Source organism: Xenopus laevis, chromosome 9_10L, assembly GCF_017654675.1.
Source record: "Xenopus laevis strain J_2021 chromosome 9_10L, Xenopus_laevis_v10.1, whole genome shotgun sequence".
Taxonomy (NCBI): domain Eukaryota; kingdom Metazoa; phylum Chordata; class Amphibia; order Anura; family Pipidae; genus Xenopus; species Xenopus laevis.
Genome location: NC_054387.1, coordinates 82,381,377 through 82,406,580, shown reverse-complemented (window position 1 = coordinate 82,406,580; position 25,204 = coordinate 82,381,377). Strand labels below are relative to the sequence as shown.

Sequence of the window (25,204 nt, the reverse complement as noted above, 5' to 3'; positions counted from 1 at the left end):
TTTACACTTGTGACACCTCTAATATTTATATCCTAAAGCCCTGTACTCTTCACACCTGAGACCCAGACTGAAACTGCCCACATTGTTCACACTTTATGCAAAATGCAAATAGGGCACAGGCACTGTGTCACTGTATGTAGTACACAGAGTGATCCTGATAGGTTTCCCTGTCTCCTGCTCTGTTCTACCTTCCCTATGCTCCCTGTGTGTGCCCTGCTCTGCCTGTGCCGTGTGCCCTGCTCTGCCTGTGCAGTGTGCCCTACTCTGCCTGTGGAACATAAGCCTGGTATTTGTTCTGGGGGTTTGTTAGTATTGAAAATAAATTATTGTTAGGGGCCCCTAAGGTGTTTAATTGTGTGCTGGTAGTGCTGTGTTATCCACAGGGGATGAGGGGGTACATGGATTTAAGGGTATGTCTTAATATGACAATTTTTTCACATATGAGTGATATCCCTGCAGTGTTCATTAACCATTTGTTTTTTGGTGTGCTACCACAATTAATGTGGATATGGTCTTGTGGTAATATAGATGTGGTTTAAAGTGGGTGTGGTTTAAAAACAGGGAGTGGTCAACACCAGTAGCGTTACTAGAGGGGGGCGGGCCCTGGTGCGTGACACGCAGCCGGGCCCTGTCCCCTCCGTACGGTCGCGTTTTCACTGGCGCACGGCTGCCGGGGGGGACACTGAGGGGGTGCGGGCCCTAGCCCGCTCGCACCCCCTGCTCCCCCGGTAGTTCCGCCACTGGTCAACACTGGCTTCCATTATCAGCCCAGAAAAAATTCGGTCCTCGATAACACAGAAGTTGGACAGCACTGTGCTAGAGAATTCTGTGGTAACGTTGTATTGGCTGGTAACATTGCCTGTGAGATGACAGCACACTTGCCTTGCTGTATCATGTGCAGTGAAGGGTAACTGATTCCTTTGTAACCATTATAATGGATTTTTTTTTATAAACTTAATTACACTTGGTTATCAAATCTGGAGAAAAATTAATAGGACCCATCTAATAGCCCTCAAAGATAAATTAAAGGGGAACTCCGTCAAAAAAAGCTAATTTTGCATTTTAAAAAAAAGTCCTAAAAACTTTCCAATATACTTTAACAATTAAAACATTTTTCAAGATTTCAAAGTTATTTACATGTTACATGCTTTACAAGTATTACAAGTTATATCCAACTGGGTATATTCTCTGCACTTCTGGTTCTGATTCCAGAAACAGAGAAGGGAAATTGATAAAGAACAATGTCAATTTTTATTACATATACAGGTACTGGATTCTATTATCCAGAATGCTGGAGACCTGGGGGTTCCAGATAATGGAGGTTTCCATCATTTGGATCACCATACCATTCAGCCTGCTGAACAAGGTAACAAGATAACCGCTCCCTGGCACCTGCCTTGCTTAAAATGCTCCCATTCCACACCTAGTGGTAGATATGAGGACAGCACTCCGGCTAACAAAAAGTCACAACTCTTTAAGTTACATTGAGTAGGAGAAACAATAGTTTATCTGGAGTGACCTAAGATGGGTGCCTACACACCAATATTACAACTAAAAAATACTCACAATTTTTCACAAACTGTGACAGCCTCTTTCATTCTACCACTATTTGTAAGCAAAGTGTGATGAGATCAGGGTCTCCGTCCAAAATCCTAGCGGCCCCATTGAAGAAAATGGTGACACCTGCAACTATAACCCGCACAGGCCTTTGAAAGTGCCACCAGGTTGAATATTTGACCATACAGGGGGCATGGAGGGTCAAGATGTTCACTGGGACCCTACAGAAGTTCTGATTGTTACATAATGATTGATGAAATGTGTGCAATAGAAACCAAAAGGGGGCACTTTGGTCAGGGTCACCAATTGCTAGCAAAATGGATGCCCCAGACCTCCCTCGATCCCCATTCAAAAAAAGATGAGTGCGGAGGGGAAGGGTGGCAGCCGCAAGCTGCCTCAGGTGGCAGAGGGGCCAGAATTGCCCCTGATCACAACATACTATTACTGTTGAGAATATAGTATTGGGTAATTGTGAACGTTAAAGGCCAATATGTAAAATCATTAAAGTTTAGAATTACTGTTACCTTAAAAACCATACTTATCCAAGATATTTTACAAATGTATCCTGTATTACTGAACTGTTATGAATTTTTGGAATGTGTAAAACAAGCTCAATTTGATTTTGTTTGCAGTGGTCAAAGTGTCAGCCATGAAAAGTTTTGTACATTAGGTGTCTCTTCACAACAGATAGTTGTATTATGTATACTGGCTGTAAATATTGGCTGTATAACCCCAATTACATGAGCTCTTGTGAAAGGGGGGTATATTTTCCCTATAACTATACAGACCATTTGCAAACTACTGCTTCCATCTTGAAGAGTTATTTTCAAGGTAGATGTCCCTTTATTAACCACTACATTGCTGTCACCTAGTTGCTGTGAAACTACCAACAGCTATTCAGCTATTAACCTTGTTATATTTTTGCAAGACAAATGCTCCTTTTGGGTGCATAAAAAATTTAATTTTAATGCTGACACAGTTGGGTACTAAGGAAATTCTATTTCTGGTGTATCCATGCAACTTTATTATAATGTTTTAGGAAATTAAATAGGCTAAATGCAGATTTGCATATACTTTAAGCTCTTGTTATTCGTCACAGCATATAGTTAAGCCTTGAGTATTCAATTTGCTGAGAGCTCAGGGCAGAGCTAACATCTAGCAAATGCATATGAAATTTGTATGACAGTCCCATAACACACTTTAGCCAGAACACTACTTTGCAGCTCTCTTGCTTTCCACTGATTGGTTACCAGGCAGTAACCAATCAGTGACTAGAGGGGGGGGGCACATAGGACATAACTATTTGCTTTGGAATTTGATCTGTGTGCTAAGGATCAATTCCAAACTCATGAACAGTTATGTACCACGTGGCCCCCTTAAAGTCTCTTAACTAACAGTTTTTTTTATGTTAGACATCCACTAACGCCAGCCTTTATAGATTACATTTTTGGATAATTATATTAGAATTAGAATTTTTTATTTTATTTTGCACAGCCAAACTATTTATCCAGTTTTTATTTTTACATTGAACTGTTCCTTTAATGTAAACAGTATCAAACCTAGAACCCCAGTAGTACGCAATATGTTGGCGCTATATAAATACATGTTAATAAATAAAAATATATATTACTGTATGGAAACCTTTATGAGTAGGGAATTGAGCTACCCCAAATTAACTGCACAAACCTTAACCCTATCTACATCCCAATCCATATTTCACAAAGCTGCAGAGTCTTCTAATAAAAATAGAGTAACAACTAGTATAAAAAAAAAAGCTTGCCTGGGCTAGCTCCAAGGTATAACAACAGTAGCACATACAATTATCACCTTATTTAAATAAGGAAGACAAAAAAAAACCTTTTTAGCCAAGCAGAATAATAAGTGTGTTATAATTTGTGTGTAGTTGAAGAAGTGCATAATTGTACCTGTGCAAGAGCTGCAGGGAACTATCTACAAAGACACAATGCAAAACACTCGCCTATATATAGAAGTAAGGAAACAATACTTAATAATTGTTCTCTACAGACCTGACAGATGAGCATCTGTTATTTATACATAACTGGCAAACAAGTAAGCAGACTAGCAGAGACCCATAGTGTAAATTAATGCCTCACTTACAGGAAAGGTATTAATAAGCATTTTATTTTATCACTATCTAAGGCTTGATATTTAGCCCCATATCAAGCAATTAGCACCCCAGGTTGACTTAGAATATTAGAACAGTAAGAAAGAGCTGGAGGCCACACGAAAGAACGGACATATTGCATTAACAGAATATGCTATAACCTTTAAATGCACTGGGCTGTAATGATTGCAAGCTGATTGCATTTCAATCACATTCAACCAGAGAAGACCTTTCAGTTGGATTTACTAAATATGTCCCCTATACTTCAAGTAACCTTATTCAACAAGCAAATTAGAGCTGGTCTCCATGTTGATGAGATTCATGTTCATACACATAATATCTGTTCATTAAAACGATTTGCCCTGAGACTTGCCAAATGAGTGCTTCTTTACCAGATTTGGCCACCACTACAATGGAATATAGAATAGGTTTGGCCCTGAGCTAATAATCGGATCATAATAGGTGCTTAGGTAGAGCACGACAAGATTTTCTAACCCACCATCAGGAGGGCCCCTGCATAAGCCAAGTAGCAATTAGCTGTTGTCTAGCAAGGCAGAGTCAAAAGCTTTTTTGAAAGAAGGCAGCTAGCACATAATCAAATCTCTTATATGGAGAGAGTTGGCTAAGGTAGAGAATCATTATTAAAGTGACAGGTTTTAACTCACAAAGTAATTAGAACTTATCTGCTGGACCTAGCAGCAGCAGTATGTTCCACCGGGGGGGAGTAAAAAAACAAGTCCCTTTACTCCATCTTTCCTAAGGGATCATAAGCACCATGTGGATGTCCTAAAAGTGCCCCATTACAACCACAATCCAGTGAGAAGGAGAACGAAATCACAGCATCACTGCTTACGGTACCTTCCACCCAAACCTAGTGTTCTGGGATGCCAGAACAATGCTGTAGAACCAGGTCAATGTGTGAATGGAAGACCAAGTTGCTGTCTTGCACAATTGCTCCAGCGAAGCTTGATTTTTGCACGTCCAAGATTCCCCAACAGTTCTGGTGAATAGAGCTGACACCTTGAGAAGAGGAGTCCACCCCTGCAGCTTGTACGCTTCACAAATTGCAGAACAGATCAACCTGGCAACAAAGGCTTTAGATGTGTACCAGAGTAAAGAATAAAAAGAGAGTCCAATTTTCAAAAAGGCTCTGCAAGTTTCAAGAAAAACTGACGCCCTGACCATGTCCAGGGAATGGAGCCTTCTTTCCATATCCAATTTAGGTCCAGGACAAAAAGAAGGCAATATCACTTCCTGATCAATATGGAAATCTGGAATGATCTTAGGTCCTTGACCTGTTGGTTACACTGCCTTAAATTAATGGAAGACATAACAGGATAGGACACCTAGCTCGGAGACCCTCTTGAATGAGCAGATTGCTACCAGTTGAGCCACCTTCCAAGTAAGGTGGGTAAGGGAGGCCTCATAAACTCTACAGTTAGTATAGGTATGGGTATATATAATTTATGTGAAAGTATGGAGGGGGGTGTGTATGGATGCTGGGTTTTCATTTGGAGGGGTTGAACTTGAGGGACTTTGTCTGAACTTGAGGGACTTTGTCTTTTTTCAACCCGATTTAACTATGTAACGGCTCAAAAATAGCCTTTTGGAGCCCCTTCAGAACCAAATTTAGCTTCCAGGGGGAAACTGACTTCCTAAATGGAGGAGCTAAATATTTGAACCGAAGGTCTGCACATCGGGCAATTAAAACTTTTAGCTGAAAAATAGACTAAGTGCAGACACAGGAATCTTCAAGTAAGCTAGACTAAGGAGTGTATTTATTAACTTTGGAGTCAATCATCACCGTTGATGTTGCAACCAATCAGCAATTAGAATTGAACAGTCACCTACAAGTTAAAAAAGTTTCCCCTAAGACCCCCTTAGATAACCCATCATTGAGCATTTTAGGCACCAAATGGAAAGTTTTCCATACACTTTGGTAATGCGCTTAGTGCTGTTTCCTGGCTCACAGCATGGTCAATATCAAAGACTCATTAAATGCCTTCTTTCTTAGGATATCAGATTCACAAGCCATACAGTCAAAGACAGGCTCAAAAAGAACCTCCCGCAAAGAAAAGCTCCACGGTTCCAACACTGAAATCAGTTTTCACTGCAGCCAAAAGGACACCATCAGACTTACTCTGGCATGTTCAAATCTAATTTTCTTGTGAAACGGTGGAATCTAAGGGCAAAGCCATTAATGGATCCAACCCCAGCAGCTTGGGGATCCCGATACTCTGCAAAGAATACCAGTGCTTTCAGTTGTTCGAGGATGCCATTATTGCCTGGATTGCCCCATCTTCGCACCAGCTGTTGTGACACTTTTGGATAAAGATCCCTTTCCCCAGATCCAGCTGTTTCCAGGACAGAAAATCTACTTATAGATACTTTCCTCCACACCAATGGAGACCATTCTGTTCCAGCCACCACTACAGCAAATGCTTTTGTTCATGTCCTGGAGGCCACTCAGTTACTGAATAAGTGTTCCAACCCGTGCCGACTTCTGAAAAACCTGAGATGAGGACCCCCTTCTGCCATAGTGGAATGCATATAAACACTATCAGAAAAGCCACTCCCAAGTAAATTATGTTAATGCAGTCTTCGATTTTGCCCATACTGCTTCCCCCTTCTGGTCAAACATGGCTAGTTTGTGGCCCCAGTTTTGCAAGCAGCAACTTTGCTTTTCATTTTTATAAAAAATAATGTGACATCACAAAAGGTGCATTACAAAATAGAAATATACTATAGAAAAATACTATATATATATATATATATATATATATATATATATATATATATATATATATATATATATATATTAAATGGAAAAATACTGCACTATATTGTAACTCTTGTATCTGTCTTTTCTTGGGCTGTTTGAGTGCAGGTTCTTGAATTTTGAAGATGGCAGATATACAACAAGATGAGAACAGACTATTTGAGCTGGCAAGGAGAGAACTACAGAAATTATTTGCAATCTTCTATGGTACTCTTAGTTAGCATACTAGTATATCATACTATGTACCCACCAGTGCTTGGCATGTGTTTGGCACGGGTCTGTGTTAAAAGGTCCACTGGTTGGTCCAGACCAGAAATTCCATCTACAGAGACAAAATACACAGGGTTTCAGATTGGCAGAAAAAAATAAAGCAAAAAATTGACAAAACAGGTTTGAGAAGATGCCCACACATGTTATTTGGAAACAAGAATTAATATATGATAAATCCACTATTAACATACAGTAGTACCCTGATTTTATTCCCAAGGGACAAAATTGTGTAAATTACTGGAAAACATAAAAATCTGGGGGAAAAAGAAAAAATACAGCTTGTCTGTATGAGACAACGAAAAAAACGGGCCCTGGAAAATGTAAAATCTGGGTTCTGTTGTACTTACATTCAGATTAATGGAGGTCATACACAAGGTCAACCAATTGGTAGTCTGACTAATTGGTCAGCAGGCTGAATGATCAGAAACTTTACATGGGTCCATACATGTGCATACATGGGTACACCAATGGAAAGGTACCCATTAGGACTAATCTAATAGGATAGCAGGATTAGGATTTTTTGGGGATGTGGATTGGGGTTGGATTTGGTGGAAGCAGGGATAAAGGGCTGGGTTGGCTGGTGGAACTAACAACCCTATTAGGCAGTATGGCTGAAACCAAATATGGGCATGTAGGCCAGCAGTGTAGCAAAATAAAAATTGCCACAAAAGCGATCCGTTAAAGATGGCTACTCTCTAGACTCAAAGTATTGCTAACAATGTAGGCCTAGGAAATGGAAATGGTTAATTTACATTCTCATGTGTGAATTACAGCATTGGTTGATTCTTTCTGCCCAAAGAGCATGGACACGCATGCGGTTTTCAGGCACGGAAATGCGGCTCAGTTTTTAAAAAAGCTGACGTCACCTAAACACGCTAGCCTAGTGTGCTATTGCTCAAGCTTTAAACCGATTAGTGTATTTACGCGGCGGCCTGCTTTTTTTTTAAAAACTGCGTCATGTTTCCATGCTGTAAAACTGTTTTAGATCCTGTTATCGGGCAAAAAGTTAATCATTGATCAAGACCTGAAGTGAGGACAGTCTGTTTAATGAGATATTTCATAAAATCTACAAGCCCTCACTACCTATTCAAATTCTGAAAAAAGGATACAGAATTACCAAAACATCTTGCAATATCGAACTGTATTTGAGCATAAATGCTAACCTTTTTCCTGGGCTGTAGTGGGGGCGTTGCGGCCACCATTTTCTTGAATTGCTCAGGATCCATGGGCAGAGCAGATTTGCAGTATAGCATTTATTGGAAGTCAGATAGCCCAGCCCAAGACCACACAAGGAATCCTAGGGAGACCTATGACATTGCCACATACCCTTTCAAGTATTGCAGGCCAATTCATTTTTAAAGAAGTGGTGCACCAGTCCCAGGAAAAAGTTAGCTTTAAAGGGGTTATTCACCTTCCAAACACTTTTTTCAATTCAGTTGTTTTTAGATTGTTCCCCAGATATAAAGACTTTTTTTCAATTACTTTCCATTATGTATTTTTTTACTGTTTTTCCAAAATCTAAACTTAAAGTTTAATGTTTGTGTCTCTGGTGTTTGAGTCTGTCAGCTCAGTAATTCCGTGAAGATTCTAAACTGTTACAATTTTGTAATATTTAGTTGATACATTTCTCAGCAGCATCTGTGGAGTATTAGCAACTATTGTATCAGTTCTAACAGCTGCCAGAGATTCTGCTCAGTAGGGACAAAGATAAGAAATGTATCAACTAAATGTATCAATATAGAACAGTTTACAGGGTCGGCGACCCCCCTCCCAGGGCTGCTTCAGAAGGTGAAACATTACACTTTACACTTCAATATTAGAAAAAAGGTCACACATAGAAAATAGAAAGGCATTGGAAAAAGTCATTATTTCTGGTGATCTATCTGAAAACAACTAGTTGTTTGAAGGTGAACCACCCCTTTAATGCTCACTGGGGGTTTCCCAACAAATTAGTAACCCCCGTTAAAGTTTCTGTCCATTCTTAAACCTGTCTAATGTCGGTGATTCAGTCAATAGTGCGTCTGCACCACCACTTCTTGAACACCTGCTTCATAATATAAAAATATCATCAGCTTTAAATTTAAAAACACGGCCGTATAATACAGGACTTCCAAAAGGAATGAGTAATAAAAGGCAGAAATTGCTATTCACTCTGGGACAGTTTGATGACAATACAGTGCAGCTGCCATCGGGGATAAAAAAACTCAGGAGGCGGAGGCTATAAATAGCTCCGAGACAGAGAAAAGAGACATCGAAGAGAGCGAACAGATTTACATGCAAAACATTAGGCGTGAAAGGCTCTTACAGTTTTCACAAGCAGAAATTTTAAAAAATCCTGTTCAATCAAAATCTACAAAGAAGCAAGAAATGTGTGGTATGTATGTTGTTTAGAAGCTTGTGTGGACGCTATAGCTCTGATGCTCTTTGTTTCTGAATGATTGCTTGCACAAAGGCATAGATGGGTCCTGGAGATCCTAGCCCCCTGGCACCAAACAACAAGAAAGGACACGTGCCACACCCTCACTAGGAACATATATATATATATATATATATATATATATATATATATATATATATATATATATATATATATATATATATATATATATATATATATACACACACATGCTGTAGCACAGATACAAATGGTCTCTAGTGTGCACCGAGTCATATCAATTCCTGGGAATATTTTATATACATCACTATCAAAAATACTAGAGTGCATGTTTTGCTGCTATGCTCGAAGGTCTTGATTTCTCAGTTTGCTGTATCCAAAATCCATCCCGCATTTCTCCGACTGAACCAACCATTTTATAACTGTGCAGTCACAATATTGCATAGGAAAAATACTGGGGAACATAATGCGCATGATTCACTCCTTCAAAGAGAGAATATACAGTACATTCTATCATTGCTCACCTGTGCAAATCATTAAGTTAAAAAGGGAAAGTTTTAAACCATTACTCGGGGGTGCAGCCCTTTTTAAAGGGGAGGGCATTTTTAGTAGCTTAAGGCTACTCCCTCATGGTAGACATCTTTAAAATGTTGTATAAGCACCAATCCAATTCAGTGTCTTCTCCATTACCTAGGACTTAAATGCCCAGCAAAGGGAAAGCAAAGAAGTGGAATAGTACAAACTATAGGCAGCCACACAAGCCAATTTCCCAGCCAGCCCATCATTGTGCCTGAGGATGGAACGACGCCAGTGGCAAAATAAATGGATCGCAAAGGAAGTGGCAGGAAGCTTTTGGCTCCTGCTTCTTCTCAGTTGGCAAGTGCACAACCTCAATCTTTCCAGACATTCTAACACCAATCAGATGGGATCACTTAACGGAACTCTGTCAGTCTCAACCCATAGATGGAGTGTCCTGCATATATTGGTAGGGTTGACTTGTATACTAATGATATAGGGTAAATATTATGCCATAGACATAACAAAAGTAACACACGCAATTTCTGAAGGTGTGCCACAGAATGTAACAAATTAAATAAATACATGAAATTGCTTTTCTTTTTGTCAGAAAGTGTGCTTGCCTTTTAATTAGGAGGGATTACTAATCCAAGTGTGACAAATGTACTGTACAGTAATAAACAAAAGAAATTCCAATGTTTATTTTATTACCTGAGGAAGATCACAATGATTTGATCAAAACGTTGTCATTTCTTTTGTTTGCTTATTCGAACCAGTTACTGTAACTGAGCCTGTTGAGCATGAGCTAGTGCACACAAAAATCCAAACGGTTGTCAATGCCTGGGTGCTGGTTATAAATAGATAAATATAAAACTCATCAAATGAACCATGCTCGCAGAGCTTTTTAGTGCATAAAAATTTTGTAGTTTATTTTTATGCTTCGGCTCTTAACTCAAGCCATCCTGAGGACTGGTGCTATAACCAGCACCGAGGCATTGACTACCGTTTGGATTTTTGTGTGCACCCGCTTATAGTTGGATATATATATATATATATATATATATATATATATATATATATATATATATATATATATATATATATATATATATATACACACACACACACACACACATATATACATATTTATATTTTTTCAATACATACTAGATATGGGTCTCATCATGTATATTTCTATTAACCTACTGACTTGATGTGCTTTTGAAGTAGTTAGAGGTAAAATGTTGTACAAGATGCTGACACAGAAGAGAAAAAAAACACACAGCTATCATACAAATGGCAAAATCTGCTGCCCCTGGGATAAAGCAATGATCCATAAAGCACAATACTGCTTCCACTGTACATCAAACCATAGTGTTCCAGGGGCAGTAATCTCAGCATCTCTTTGTCTTCAGCTTTTCCACACTGCCTGCTCAGCCGTTGCTATTTATAGAGCTCCCCACAGAGTGGACATCACATGCACAGTGATAGCATTTTAATAAACTAGCAGCCAAACTGCATCAAAACACAACCTGCTTTACAATGCAGAAAAATGCCTTCTACACTCATTTATACAGGATGCCGCGTGCACACAGCAGGCAAATCCTCTGCAGCAACATTTTTAGCATTCCCCGATAATATACCTAACAAGTCTGTCCCATAAATACATATATTAAAATAACTGTTTCAGTACCTTGCTATATTTAATGACAATCATTGAGGTTTTCATTCATCATAACAAGAATACTAGACCTCAGATCCCAGCAACAACGTACAGCTTGGATCTTGATATTGCCTACTCCACTGTGAAGTTTTATATTCCTCTCTCTAGCAACTGTATCCAAGAGCAGTATCTACGGAACATTAGCAACTACTGAGTCAATTACAGCTGCCTTAAAGGAGTGGTTCATCTTTAAGTTACGTTTTAGTATGTTATAGAATGGCTAATTCTAAGCAACTTTTCAATGTCATTATTTATTTATTATAGTTTAATTATTTGCAGTTTTCTTCTGACTCTTTCCAGCTTTTAAACAGGGATTGCTGACTCCATCTTAAAACAAATGCTCTGTAAGGTTACAAAGTTGCTGTTATTGCTCCTTTTTATTACTCATCTTTCTATTCAGGCCCTGTCCTATTCATAATTCAGTCTCTTATTTATATCAATGAACAGTTGCTAGGGCAATTTGGCTAAAACTGCAGGCTGCTGAATAAAACGCTAAAGAACTCAAAAATACAAATAATAAAAAATTGCAAATGGTCTCAGACTACCATTCTCTACATCATACTAGTGGTTTACAACTGGAGTGGTGTTTTGAAAATCTGGTACTTTGGTGCTGGGTGTTTTTGACCCATATAAGAAATCTCTATACAACTATACAAATTTGGTATTGACACATTTATAAGACTTTGCATATGTTTAAAATGTAAGCTCTTTTAGGCAGGGTTCTCTTTACTACTTGTATTGGTAACTGTTTGTTTTTGCATATAAACATGTGCTAACAATAATGCTGTACCTAGCAACATCAGCCCAGACAATATCAGGAGACCCTACTCATCTGCTTGGATCTAGCCAAACACATTTATACCTGCACCTGAATTCATGGCATGGAAGGTACCTTTAATTCCCACAATTACATTCAGGATATAACACAAGTTGGGAAATGGTTCTTTCGGGGAAAGACAAAGTATAGGCATAACAGCCATCTTAATAGTCACAACTGCTGGCCCAGAGACATTTACTATAAGAGAGATTTGGCAAGTATAGAATACATGCGTTGGTTAAGACATGGCAAATATTCAGACAGGTTGTATGATACATGTCAAGACTTGGCAATTACGCAGATAGCCTTACACAGGTTGAGAGAACACACCTTTGAGTTATGTATATGCTTAGGAAAAAAAATTAGATCTGACAGAACCATAAATTCTACCAACATCTCAGCCAAAGGGAAAAAAATACCTGAATAAACATAAAACAATGCAGGCATTGATTATCTCAGTTTCAAGCAAAACCAACTTACCATGGCCAACCCCAATTAAATTATCCAAAATGAACCGTCTCAGGGAGGCCTGAGGGTGAACATATATTGTAACATGGCCAGGAGTGGGGTTCATGACTAAGATGCACCAGAATTAAACCAATCAAGATTGGCGACACTGTGCATGATGTTTAAAGGGGACCTGTCACCTTTACCTTCAAATCTTGTAGCCGATGTCAGATAAAGTAAGGGAAAATATTTGTTTTGCTGTGTTTCTAAAGAAATCCACCTCTATAAAAAAAAAGCAATTGGGGGTACTTTATTCACTATATTAAGGACATGGAGACCTTTTCCACCATAAGTAATATAAGGCACTAAGTTTGTCCAGGAGCAGTAACCCATAGCAACCAATAAGATGTTTGCTTTTAAAGGAGAAGGAAAGCCCCAGGGCGCAAAACCCCTCCCCCCCTCCCCTGTGTTGCCCCCCCTCCCTCCTCCCCCCTGGCCTACCTGTCCCCCTGGGCAAATGCCCCTAACTTGTTACTCACCCCTCTGCGCAGGTCCTGTCCACGGAGTTCACAGTCGCCATCTTCTCCCACGCGCGTCTTCTTCCTGCTCTGACCGGCGTCTTCTGGTGCATGCGCAGTAGGAACAGGTACCGGTACAGCTCTATTGCGCATGCGCCGAATGTCACGAAGTGAAATCGGAAAACTTCGTGACATTCGGCGCATGCGCAATAGAGCTGTACCGGTACCTGTTCCTACTGCGCATGCGCCAGAAGACGCCGGTCAGAGCAGGAAGAAGACGCGCGTGGGAGAAGATGGCGACTGTGAACTCCGTGGACAGGACCTGCGCAGAGGGTGAGTAACAAGTTAGGGGCATTTGCCCAGGGGGACAGGTAGGCCAGGGGGGAGGAGGGGGGGGCATCACAGGGGAGGGGGGAGGGGTTTTGCGCCCTGGGGCTTTCCTTCTCCTTTAAAGTGGTGACCAGTAAATGCTACCAGCTGATTGGTTGCTACGGGTTACTGCACCTGGGCAAACCTTTTATTGAAAAGCCCCATTTGTGCCTTAAGCTACTAAAAAATTCCTTACCCTTTAAACAAAAAAGGGATAGTTTGTCCATATATTGTAATATATTTAAGCTGGCCAACTACGTCAGTCATCCATGGTCTGGCAAGGCAAGTTTTACCTGCAACTTACTTGCTGCTTTCAAGTTTAAAACTCCCAAACATGGTTTCCCTTTTATTGGCCACCACTGGGATCACCTGACTATAGAAAGTCCAAAGTCCATTGTCCCATTTTCTAACAAAACATCACGCTTTTTCCCATCCAACATACTGATGCAACATGCTGGCTCTTCACATGGAGCTTTCCCTCTTCCTTCCATCAACAGCCCAACAGTAGTAAGATAATCATGTTATAATATAATAAGAAGAAAGGTAAACTAATAACTATAGAGAAAACAGTTTGTGTGAATATGAGTTGAACTGACAAATATGCGGTTGCAATATATATTAATGAATGATGCTTTATTCTTTAAGCTTAGGAAAGGCCATGCATTTTTTTGCATTTTTTAAAAATTGATTTCCGTTTTTGTTCAGCAGCTACCCAGCTTGGAATCTCGGAGGTTATCTTGATGCTAGGGCCTACTAAACTTTGCAGACAAACAATGTTTTTTTATGAGAGAAATATAGTCATACAATAAAAAGACAGACCTGAAGTAACAATAAAATTGTAGCCTCACAGAGAAATGCTTTGTTTGATGCCGAGGCAAATAATTAAAACACTAATAAAAAATAAAGACCCATTATTAAATTGTATTCATCATTCGATAACATGCTAAGAATTAACTTGAAGGTGAACCACTTCTTTAACCTTTAGTTATGCTAGACAGGAACTGGTACAGTATACCAGGGACAGCCTCTGGGGATGTAACCAGTAAAAAACACTAATCAATGGGAAGATTTAGGCTGACAGAAGGGAACACTATGCACAATGCAAAGTATGAATTTGTGCTCTATATCCGCTCAGTGTTGCTGCACACAAGCTAACACCATGCCCATAAGTGTAACTACCCAAAGAAGCACCTGAGAACAGATCCGATTTTCACAGTCTGTGTGTACAAAACAAAAGCAGAGGAAAGCAGTTAATCGCATTAAGTGCCCTTTGCCATAGACAGTATTACTGGTGACAAACCTAAGTTTGATCATGGCCTGTAGAAAGAGAAACAAACTCCAGCAAGAATACATTTTCCCCTGTTACAGCAAACTGTAAAGATATATATATATATATATATATATATATATATATATATATAAAAGGCATTTTCCAAAAAAATAAAAAAAAATATCAATATCCTAATAAGGTATTCATTAACTTTTAAGCTACTAACACAACAGAATTGTTCAACTCAATTAAATCCAATTCCTGATTAATTTCTAAGCCATCCAATTGCAGCTTGAAATATGTTTGATGGGATTGTCCTCTGAACTAGAATTCAGGTGGATCTCATTTTTTATGATGTTATACCTCCCAGTGTGAATAAGTTCAAGAGAGTGTTCTGAAGGAGCCGCCAACACATGAGCAATTATGATTTCTGTTTCCATTTACACTTCCACATTCCCTTTATTTTCTTTCAGCAGAATAAAGTCCTGTCATGTAGGAATGATTACAGTAGTTATCTGTGGGCGGGAGAGAACTTGCTTCCCCATGTAATAAAAACACAAGGCAGATGGAGGAGGAGAGAGAGGAAGCAGTGACCCATACCTCAAACCAGACCCAGGGCCTGAATGAGCCAGGCAGACAAGTAGACAGGAAGGTTACGATTTGCTGTGAAAACCACACACATTTCCTACCAACTTTTTATCTGGGACCACCAGAATATTCCACAAAAGAAGTGTTTGAAACATACACAGTGAACCACTTAATGGGGGGCCCAACATTCCAAGTCAGGCAAGACTTCCCCAACATGTGGGCATGGGTGACGTGCGTAGAGAGAGCATCAGAATTCATTGCTCTCACTGCAACACTGAAATAGACAACAGTAACTCATGAAAGCTACAAGCAGACCAGATGTTACACATAAAAACATTATAAAATAAAGAACCACATGTATTTTTACCAGGCCATTAAATTTTTCAGTTTGTGAGATTCCTGGAATGAGAAAAAGAAAAAATAGAGGAGTAACTCTAGTTTCACAAATGTGAATCAGCAAACGTAATTACTTTGTTCTAGAACGCAGGACAATGTTTCGGACCAGCTCTATGAATATTCCATGAATCATTTTCGGACCAGTTCTATGAACATTCCATGAATAAGTAAAGTTTACATTGTCTATCCTATTTATAAGCTGAGCGCATATACACTTTCATGGTTTACACAATTTTTGGTCCTACATAGAGAGTACCTCATAAAGTCCCAGTGTGGGACAAAAAAAGGCAAAAATCAAAGTTATCTATCTTACATTAAAATATTATTTGGACAGGAACCAGTTTATTTACATGCACCTATTGGAAAATATATCCAGAACACACACAATATATATATATATATATATATATATATATATATATATATATATATATATATATATATATATATATATATATATATATATATATATATATATATATATTACTGGTTAAATTAAGGAATGTTGGCCTGGAACATAGTATTTGTACCTGGATAGAGAACTGGCTAAAAGACTACAACGAGTGGTGGTAAATTGAACGTTTTCTAATTGGACCAGTGTTGTTAGTGGAGTACCGCAAGGCTCTGTACTAGGTCCCTTGCTTTTCAACTTGTTTATTTTTGCAGATGATACTAAATTGTGCAGAACTATAGGTTCCATGCTGGATGCTGCCACTTTGCAGAGTGATTTGTCTAAGTTGGAAAACTGGGCACCAAACTGGAAAATGAGGTTCAATGTTGATAAATGCAAGGTTATGCACTTTGGAAAAAATAATATAAATGCAAGTTATACACTAAATGGCAGTGTGTTGGGAGTTTCCTTAAATGAGAAGCATCTAGGGGTTTTTGTAGATAACACGTTGTCTAATTCTGGGCAGTGCCATTCTGTGGCAACTAAAGCAAATAAAGTTCTGTCTTGCATAAAAAAGGGCATTAACTCAAGGGATGAAAACATAATTATGCCTCTTTATAGGTCCCTGGTGAGGCCTCATCTGGAGTATGCAGTGCAGTTTTGGACTCCAGTCCTTAAGAGGGATATAAATGAGCTGGAGAGAGTGCAGAGACGTGCAACTAAATTGGTTAGAGGGATAGAAGACAAATTATGAAGGTAGACTGTCAAGGTTGGGTTGTTTTCTCTGGAAAAAAGGCGCTTGCGAGGGGACTTGATTACACTTTACATGTACATTAGAGGACATTATAGACAAATGGCAGGGGACCTTTTTACCCATAAAGTGGATCACTGTACCAGAGGTCACCCCATTAGAATAGAAGATAAGAACTTTCATTTGAAGCAACGTAGGTGGTTCTTCACAGTCAGGACAGTGAGGTTGTGGAATGCACTGCCGGGTGATGTTGTGATGGCTGATTCAGTTAATTACTTTAAGAATGGCTTGGATGATTTTTTGGACAGACATAATATCAAAGGCTATTGTGATACTAAACTCTATAGTTAGTATAGGTATGGGTATATAGAATTTATGTGAAAGTAGGGAGGGGTGTGTGTGCTGGGTTTTCATTTGGAGGGGTTGAACTTGATGAACTTTGTCTTTTTTCAACTCAATTTAACTATGTAACGATGTATAAAAACCAGGTGTAATGCCAAACAGAGCCTCCTGTAGACTGCCAGTCCACATAGGGGCTACCAAATAGCCCTTGTCACCCCAGTGACTTTTTCATGCATGTGTTGCTCACGGGTAAAAAAAGGTTGGGGATCCCTGGTGTAGATGAACAATGTTTTGAGACCAGCGTGAGATCTGCAGTGTAGATTGTGCCACTGGGTGGAAAGCGGGCAAAAAAGTAGACCAATAAGGAGATTTTTGTTAAAGTATCTTGCACTGAAAGCACTTTTACAATCGACTTATCCAATATTTTTTGATATCCAGAAAGGAGAGGGGTGCAGTCCTAGTAAAAGCTGAAAAAAACTAAAGTTTACTGAGCAATAACATGGTGCCCCAGTGTGACACCAGAGTGTGACACTACGCCTGATGTGTTTCGGGTCGTAGACTCAATCATAAGCTAACTTTAAGGGAGCTGGGACACACCGGTTTTATATTACTCATGTAAAACCTAAATCAAAATGCATTCAACCACTTATAGGCTCTTCCCTATTTTCCTACAGCCCACCATAAGCAAGCAGTGAGGGAACTCTGCAAAATATCGTATCAATAGTCTCTAACATTACTCTGAGGTGTCCACTGCTACTGTGCTCCCCAAAGTAAATAAAGGGAAGCTACTAATCAACAGATCAAACAAGATGGATTGCAGTTGGTTTCTGGGACTAGATTGTGGACATCAGATCAATGTGGGCAGATCATACAAAGGATCTTAACTATGCATAAGTTCACACATTAAAAATGTTTTTAACGACCCCATGCTCACTACATTTATCCAAGTGATATATGCAGTATCCCATATAGGGATACCATCTATTGGGGGGTCCCCAACTTTTTTTACCTGTGAGCAACAGTCTAATGTAAAAAGTGTTGGGGAGAAACACAAGAATGAAAAAAAGCTCCTGGAGGTGCCAAGTAAGTGCTGTGATTGGCTTGGTAGCCCCTATGTGGACTAGCAGGCTACAGGAGGCTCTGTTTGGCAGTATACCTGGGTTTTATTCAACCAAAAGAGGCCTAGTTAGGAATTCAAAAATAATCACCTGCTTTGAGGCCACTGGGAGCAACATCTAAGGGGTTGGTGAGCAACCTGTTGCTCGCGAGCTACTGGTTGGGGATCACTGCGCCATTTACCATATACAGGGATACCAGGATGCACATATACAAAAATAACTTTTTCAGTAACCACCAAAGGTACGATTTAGACCAGGGTGCTATGGACTTGGCACCTTTGCTTAATAAGTCGTCTAAAGTGGACAATAGTTCTAAGAACCTCAAACGTCTAGACAAAAACCGACGATTTAATAAATTTAATAAACGATTTGATAAAACGATTTAATAAATTCTACACACAACAAGACACTAAATTTGTGTGACAGTGCTCACCAAGAGAGAAACTTCAGGTTCTACCTCTGTGATTTACACGCAAACCACAAACATACTGGTGTTTTGACCTGAGAAAACATTGTGGCTTCTCTGTAGTAGACACTGTGGTTACGAGAAATCCTAAGAGCAATGCATAGGCTGCCAGATCAGAGCAAAATCAAGAACTGAACCCCACACCACTCACGGCAGCCATAACGAATATGGCCAATATGATCCCGACAAGACAACAGTAAAGAAAACAGTTGGACTAAAGAGGGGACATGTCAGCTTTTAGAATTTAAATGGAAATATTAAGTAAGTTCTTTCAGAAACACTTTTAGAGCTCTCACCCCATCCCCTCAATTTGTCCATAAAGCAAACCCTTAGTCTGCCTTATGTCTCACATATGCCTGCCCCTAAAGAGTGTAAGTTCTTGTGGGGAGGATGGAATAAGTTGGTGCTTTAAAAATAAATGTGATCATCACTAAACACTACAACAATTGTTGCCTACGACAGCAATGCCCCACCCGACATTTAGAAAACTTTCAAAAAGCATAAAAGTTTTCTTGTATTGTGACATATTGTGCTTCAGCTTCTATGTACTGAAACCTATTTTCTGAAGGAGGCTCAAGTATGACTAGCAATACAAAACTTAAAGCACCATTGTGGTCCTTGTACAAAAACAATCCCTGTGAGGAAGCCCATATGAAAGAAGCATACTGTGAACAGTAAGTTACTAGATCCCAAGTTGAAGTTTAACCTCCCCACACATGCACTCCCACCTTTTTTATGGTGCCTTGGCGATTATTTTTTTTAAAATATTTCAGTTAACAGTGAAGTCACTTGAAATGATTATTTATGAAGAGTTATAAAGGGACGGTCTATTTCAAGTTAGAAATTGCCTGTTATTTTGTAAGTAGGCTAATTTCATATATCTCTTAAAATGGGCTTACTGTTAATACTTACCATCAGTAGCAGGGTTACAAACAGAAATAACTTGGTTATGAACCAACATCAGGAATATATTAAAGTGTCCCTGTAAGGTAAACTCATTGGTTCAAAAATGCTGGACTTAAAAGCAGTTCTTCATTTAGAGTTCTTTAGACAAGGGGAAGAATAAAACGAACATCAGGCAGCATCAAGAGATGAGCTTTCAGCATCAAGTCCACGCACAGATCCAGTGTGGAGAGGGTGGAGGTGGAACCATAACAATTAATCAGCTCATGAAGGGAGGGTGCTGGAACCAACTCATCAAGCCTACTAAAACATTTATATCCCCCCATTAGCAGAAGAGAAGGGAGGGAAGAAAGGAGGATGCATGGATTATATTTCTGTCAATAGAAAAACGATAGCCCATTCCAACCCCCGCCCAGCTTCCAGGAACTGTGCTTAACCGAATGCTATTTTCACAAAACAGATTCTCTGCGCCAAAGCACCAAATTCTTAAATTTGTCATCTAAAAATCTAACTAAATCAGCAAGGCTTTTTTTTTTTTTTTTTTTTTTTTTTTTTTTTTTAACTGCTAACCCTCTTACGGAGTCCTTTTGTTTCAAATAAAAACAAAGTGCTTACTGAGCATAATAAACCCTGTAGGTGTGCACACTTGGTTCACGGCCAGACATTTTAGAGATAAAATGGGTTTTTTTGGGGTTTTTTTTAGAAGCAAAATTATCTTATTTTAAGAAAGAAAAATAACCAGTGCTAGAACCAACCAACTGCATAGCAAGTCTGTGGGAGAGAACTGCAGGCTTAAAAGTCAGAGGTAAAGCAACCGCTGCTGATAATGTGGCTAAATCTCGTATAACACTGCTTAGCAAAGCCTGAAGAGTGATCTCATCATTTGCCAAAAGCTTCCTGTCAGTGTCAGAGTAGGCGGAGAAAATGTTAACACATTCACTACTAGGCAGGGAGCAAACCTGAATAGTGAAGTGGAAAGCACCAGGAAATTAAACGTGCAAACCATAATACGAAACAAAATATTTTAAGTTAATTTTCAGGGTTTGAAAGCTTTCAGTAAATATTCCATGATGTACTTTCATAGCACATTACTGGGTCTATGTTAGTGCTACTGTCTCTGTCTCTTTATGGTTAATCACTGGAAGCTGTACCCAAAACAGTCGTATTAAGAGCCATACTATGCAGGATTTGGTTGGTGTGACGAGTTTTAAAAGGCCCCCATGTAGATTGTAGTAAGCATTAAACTGAGGGTTGTTTTACATACCTCGCACTAAATCACTCAACCTCCAGGGAACAATGGGCATTGATAAATAAGATAAATTATATTGAACATGGATCAGAACCAGCCCAGAACAACTACAGAGAACAGCTTGCGGCTAGAACATTCATTTCCCTCTGTTACAGCATCTAAACTGCAATCCGCTCCAGTTACTGCATAAAAACTGCAGTCCTACAAGAAACAAGCAGCTCCAGAGTTCCAGCATTCTGATGATAAAAGCCAGCAGCTTCATCCTAAGTGCAAACACAACCAGGACCAGCCCAACAGGCTTACTCCTTAAAGCAACATTTAACTAAGGTGTTACCATGACAGGACTACACAGGGATTTCCTCCTGCAAAGATTAACCCTAGGCACATACGTCTATTGCTGCAATCTACCATTTCAAATGTTATCCCTGGTTTTACATCCCCTGTAGATATACATACAACAGAAATGCAAGAAGAAAAATAGAGATGAACTTACAGAAATACTGCAAGCCAAATCCCAAATCCAGGCTTTAGCAGAGAATACAATTCACAAAGTCCAGTTTATGGATATTTCAGCAGTTAAAATAGATCGGTGTGAGCAGGGAGCTGCCTCACAAGACTCCCGCATGCTGCTGTGCTAGGAGCAAAGCTGTGTGTTGCACAAGGCTCAGCTGCTTGATTCGTTCATGGGAGAGGAGGGCTGGGCATATCTGCATACAGGACACTCCAAGAGAGAATGTCAACAGCTGGGAAACCAAACAAAGCATAGAGCCATGCTGGAGAGCTCTCCCAGGTCATAACATGGAACTAGAAATATAACCCTTTCCTGCTCATGACTGTAGCAGCTTGCCAGCCCCATTCAAAACTATTATATGTAAACATAACGCAAAGCCCTCCACCCAAGATTCTGGGAAAAGGAAAATGAAAGATGACCAGTCTACCTATGGAAACACTTCACATGTATTTCTGATTTCTTTTTAATTTTTTTAACTTATTCTTTTCCTGCATGCAATTTTTATTTTAACTTTTCTGTATCAACCCAAAAATAAAAGTATTTTTTGCATATTGACAATGTAACTTACACATTTTCAGTAGAAATGAATGTAAAACTTTCAGTGTTTTAAAACTTACTAGTACAGGTATAGGACCCGTTATCTGGAAACCCTTTATCCAGAAAGCTCAGAATTACGGAAAGGCCGTCTCCCATAGACTTTGTGATGATGAAATAATTCACAATTTAAAAATTATGATTTCCTTTTTCTCTGTAATAATAAAACAGTACCTTGTACTTGATCCCAACTAAGATATAATTAAACCATATCGGAGGCAAAACAATCTTATTAAGTTTATTTAATGTTTACATGATTTTTTCAGTAGACAAAGTATGGAGATCCAAATTATGGAAAGATCCCTTATCTGGAAAACTCCAGGTCCCGAGCATTCTGGATAACAGGTCCCATAACTGTAAATGAATTTGCAATTGAAAGTCCTAAGCTGTTGCCCTCTATTGCCAGACTACAGAAAATGTATCAGAAACCAACTCCCCTCAGGCTTAAGCTGGCCATACACCGGCAGATTTTATCACCACCAGCTCAAAGAACGTTCAAGCAAACGTTCCCCCATCCATGGTAAATGATATGTGAGGAAACTTCTGTTGTATCTTTCATGTATTGGTTACAAGAGCTCACATATATTAAATGGGTGGTTCACCTTTAAGTTACTTTTAGTATGTTATAGAATGGCCAATTCTAGGAAACTCAATTGGTCTTCATTATTTATTTATTTTATAGTTTTTTAATTATTTTCCTTTTTCTTCAGACTCCTTCCAGCTTTCAAATGGGGGTCTCACTGACCCCACCTAAAAAAACGACGCTCTGTAAGGCTACACATTTATTGTTATTACTTTTTATAACTCATCTTTCTATTCAGACCCCTCCCCTATTCATATTCGAGTCTCTTATCCAAATCAAGGCATAGTTGCTAAGGTAAGTTGGACTCTAGCAAGTAATTCAATTCTTTGTCAGGTGGTCCCTCACTCCAAAGGCATCAGGGCTCTATCAAACAGAGTCAGTGGCACCGTCCAAGCCACGCAATATCCAAGGTATAAGCAAAGTTCACTCTGGAGAGCCAAATTAGATTCAGTGTACTTTATTCAAACACAACATGTTTCGGACAGACATGTCCTTCATCAGGTGCATCAGGCACCTGATGAAGGACATGTCTGTCCGAAACATGTTGTGTTTGAATAAAGTACACTGAATCTAATTTGGCTCTCCAGAGTGAACTTTGCTTATACCTTGGACTCTAGCAACCAGCTGCTGAATAAAAAGCTAAAAAAAAAACTCAAAAACCACAAATAATAAAAAATTAAATCCAACTGCAAATTGTGTCAGAATATCACTCTCTATAGCATACGAACAGTTCATTTAAAGGTGAACAACCCCTTTAACCAATGGCTGGCTGTCCCTTTGTTTACTTTCGCAAAAGGCATGCTCAGTGAACGATCGTTAACAATGATTATCCGACACAACGGAAATCTTTAAACCTGTCCGATTGACTGTTGGGACAACTTAGTCTGAATCTTGCGATTGTTCACACCCCATTAAAGGGGTGGTTCACCTTTAAGTTAACTTTTAGTATGTTATTGAATGGCCAATTCTAAGCAATTTTTCAGTTGGTCTCCATTATTAATTTGTTATAGTTTTTTTATTTTTTTTAATTATTTGCCTTTATTATTCTTTCATGTGTTAAAATGGGGATCACTGACCCCAGCTAAAAATATAAATGTTCTGTAAAGCTACAGATTTATTATTATTGCTACTTTTCATTTATCAAATTTCTATTCAGATGCTCTCCTATTTATATTCCAGTCTCTTATTCAAATCAGTGCATGGTTGCTAGGGTAATTTGTACCCTAGCAACCAGATTGCCGATATTTCAAACTGGAGAGCTGCTAAATAAAAAGATAAAACAATGCAAAAACCATAAACAAAAAATGTAAATCAATTGCAAATTGTCTCAGAATATCACTCACTAAAACATGATTAGTGATCATTAGTGCTACGCAATATGTTGGTGCTATAAAAATACATGTTAATAACATCATTTTGAGGATGGTGATATGCCAAGATTCCGGGGAGATTAGTCGCCCAGAGACAAATATCTTCTTCGGGTGACTAATCTCCCTGAAATGCCTTCCCACTGGCTAGAATGTAATTCACTGGCTGGATGGCACTTTGTTTTCCTAAGTTGCTTCTCAAAGTAGGAAGCACAGAATATAACACTGTGGCCTTAATGGGAAAATGTTCCCCCTAGCATAAACATTGTCTGATCTTACAAAAAAAAGGGAATGAATTTCTTGTTTATTTACACACACAAACTATAATAGTCTGTCTGTGCTTGCTGGGACCAATTCTCCAACCGCCTTAAGTGCGAAGTTTAGCAGCAACACAGAATTTGGCAAAGGAAAAATAATGGTTTGCAAAATTGCTCAGTTGGTGTAAGGTAAAAAAAAAGATGCATAAACTGAATAATCTGAATTTCCAGTTTTCTCTGAACTTCCAGAATTTTTACACACAAACCCAATTCTACAAATTGAAATAAATCATAATAGTCTGTCTAGGCTCACAGGAACCACGCACACACCCCTCTTAGGTTTAGTGAGCCCAGACCGACTATAATGGTTTCCTTTCAATTTGTGGAATCAGGTATGTCTGTGTAAAAATCCTGGAAGTTCAGACAGTTTATGCTTCTTTTTTAAACCATTATCTCTCCTCCACCAAGTCTTAAGCTGGCCATAGACGCAAAGATCTCATTGTACAAATCGAGGATTCGTACAATTTTCGGAACGTGTGTAGAGAGTCCCGACATTTTTCGTCCGATGGAGACCGGTCGTTTGGTCGATCGGACAGGTTAGAAAATCTCTGTCGGCTGAGGGTAATATCTCTGCGTGTATTGCCGATCGTACGATTTCCAGTGGGAGACTGTCACTAGCTTTGTCTAAAGTACGACTGCTGTCAGGGGCAGAACATCGGCTGATCTACTTTATTTGGTCGGAATAGTAAGACTTTGATCTGAATGGTTAGTGGCAGGTCGGGAAATGGGAAAGTCTGATTGAACATTGATTCGTACGATGGGATCTTTGCATCTGTGGCCAGCTTTAGGGTAAGGTCACACTGGGCGATTTGGGGAGATTTAGTCGCCTGGTCTTTGCGACA

General features: G+C 39.2%; 1 protein-coding gene and 1 long non-coding RNA gene across 7 annotated transcripts in view; one reads left to right on the top strand and one right to left on the bottom strand.

The window, feature by feature from the left end:
• Nucleotides 1-25,204, bottom strand: part of hdac4.L (histone deacetylase 4 L homeolog) — a 100,031-nt gene that overhangs the window by 26,831 nt on the left and 47,996 nt on the right. For 3 of the 6 annotated variants that reach the window (XM_018236038.2, XM_018236039.2, XM_018236040.2), the window contains one exon: nucleotides 6,712-6,783. In XM_018236038.2, coding sequence (XP_018091527.1) covers nucleotides 6,712-6,783 — 72 coding nt within the window. Of the gene's footprint in view, nucleotides 1-4,540; nucleotides 4,704-6,711; nucleotides 6,784-19,750; nucleotides 21,455-21,483; nucleotides 22,007-25,204 lie in introns of those variants that run through there. The other 3 variants (XM_018236041.2, XM_018236037.2, XM_041577278.1) reach the window with 3 other exon arrangements.
• LOC121398279 lies at nucleotides 8,922-10,251 on the top strand. The gene is made up of 2 exons (XR_005964219.1): nucleotides 8,922-9,105; nucleotides 9,821-10,251. It is a non-coding gene; the product is annotated as an uncharacterized LOC121398279 (long non-coding RNA).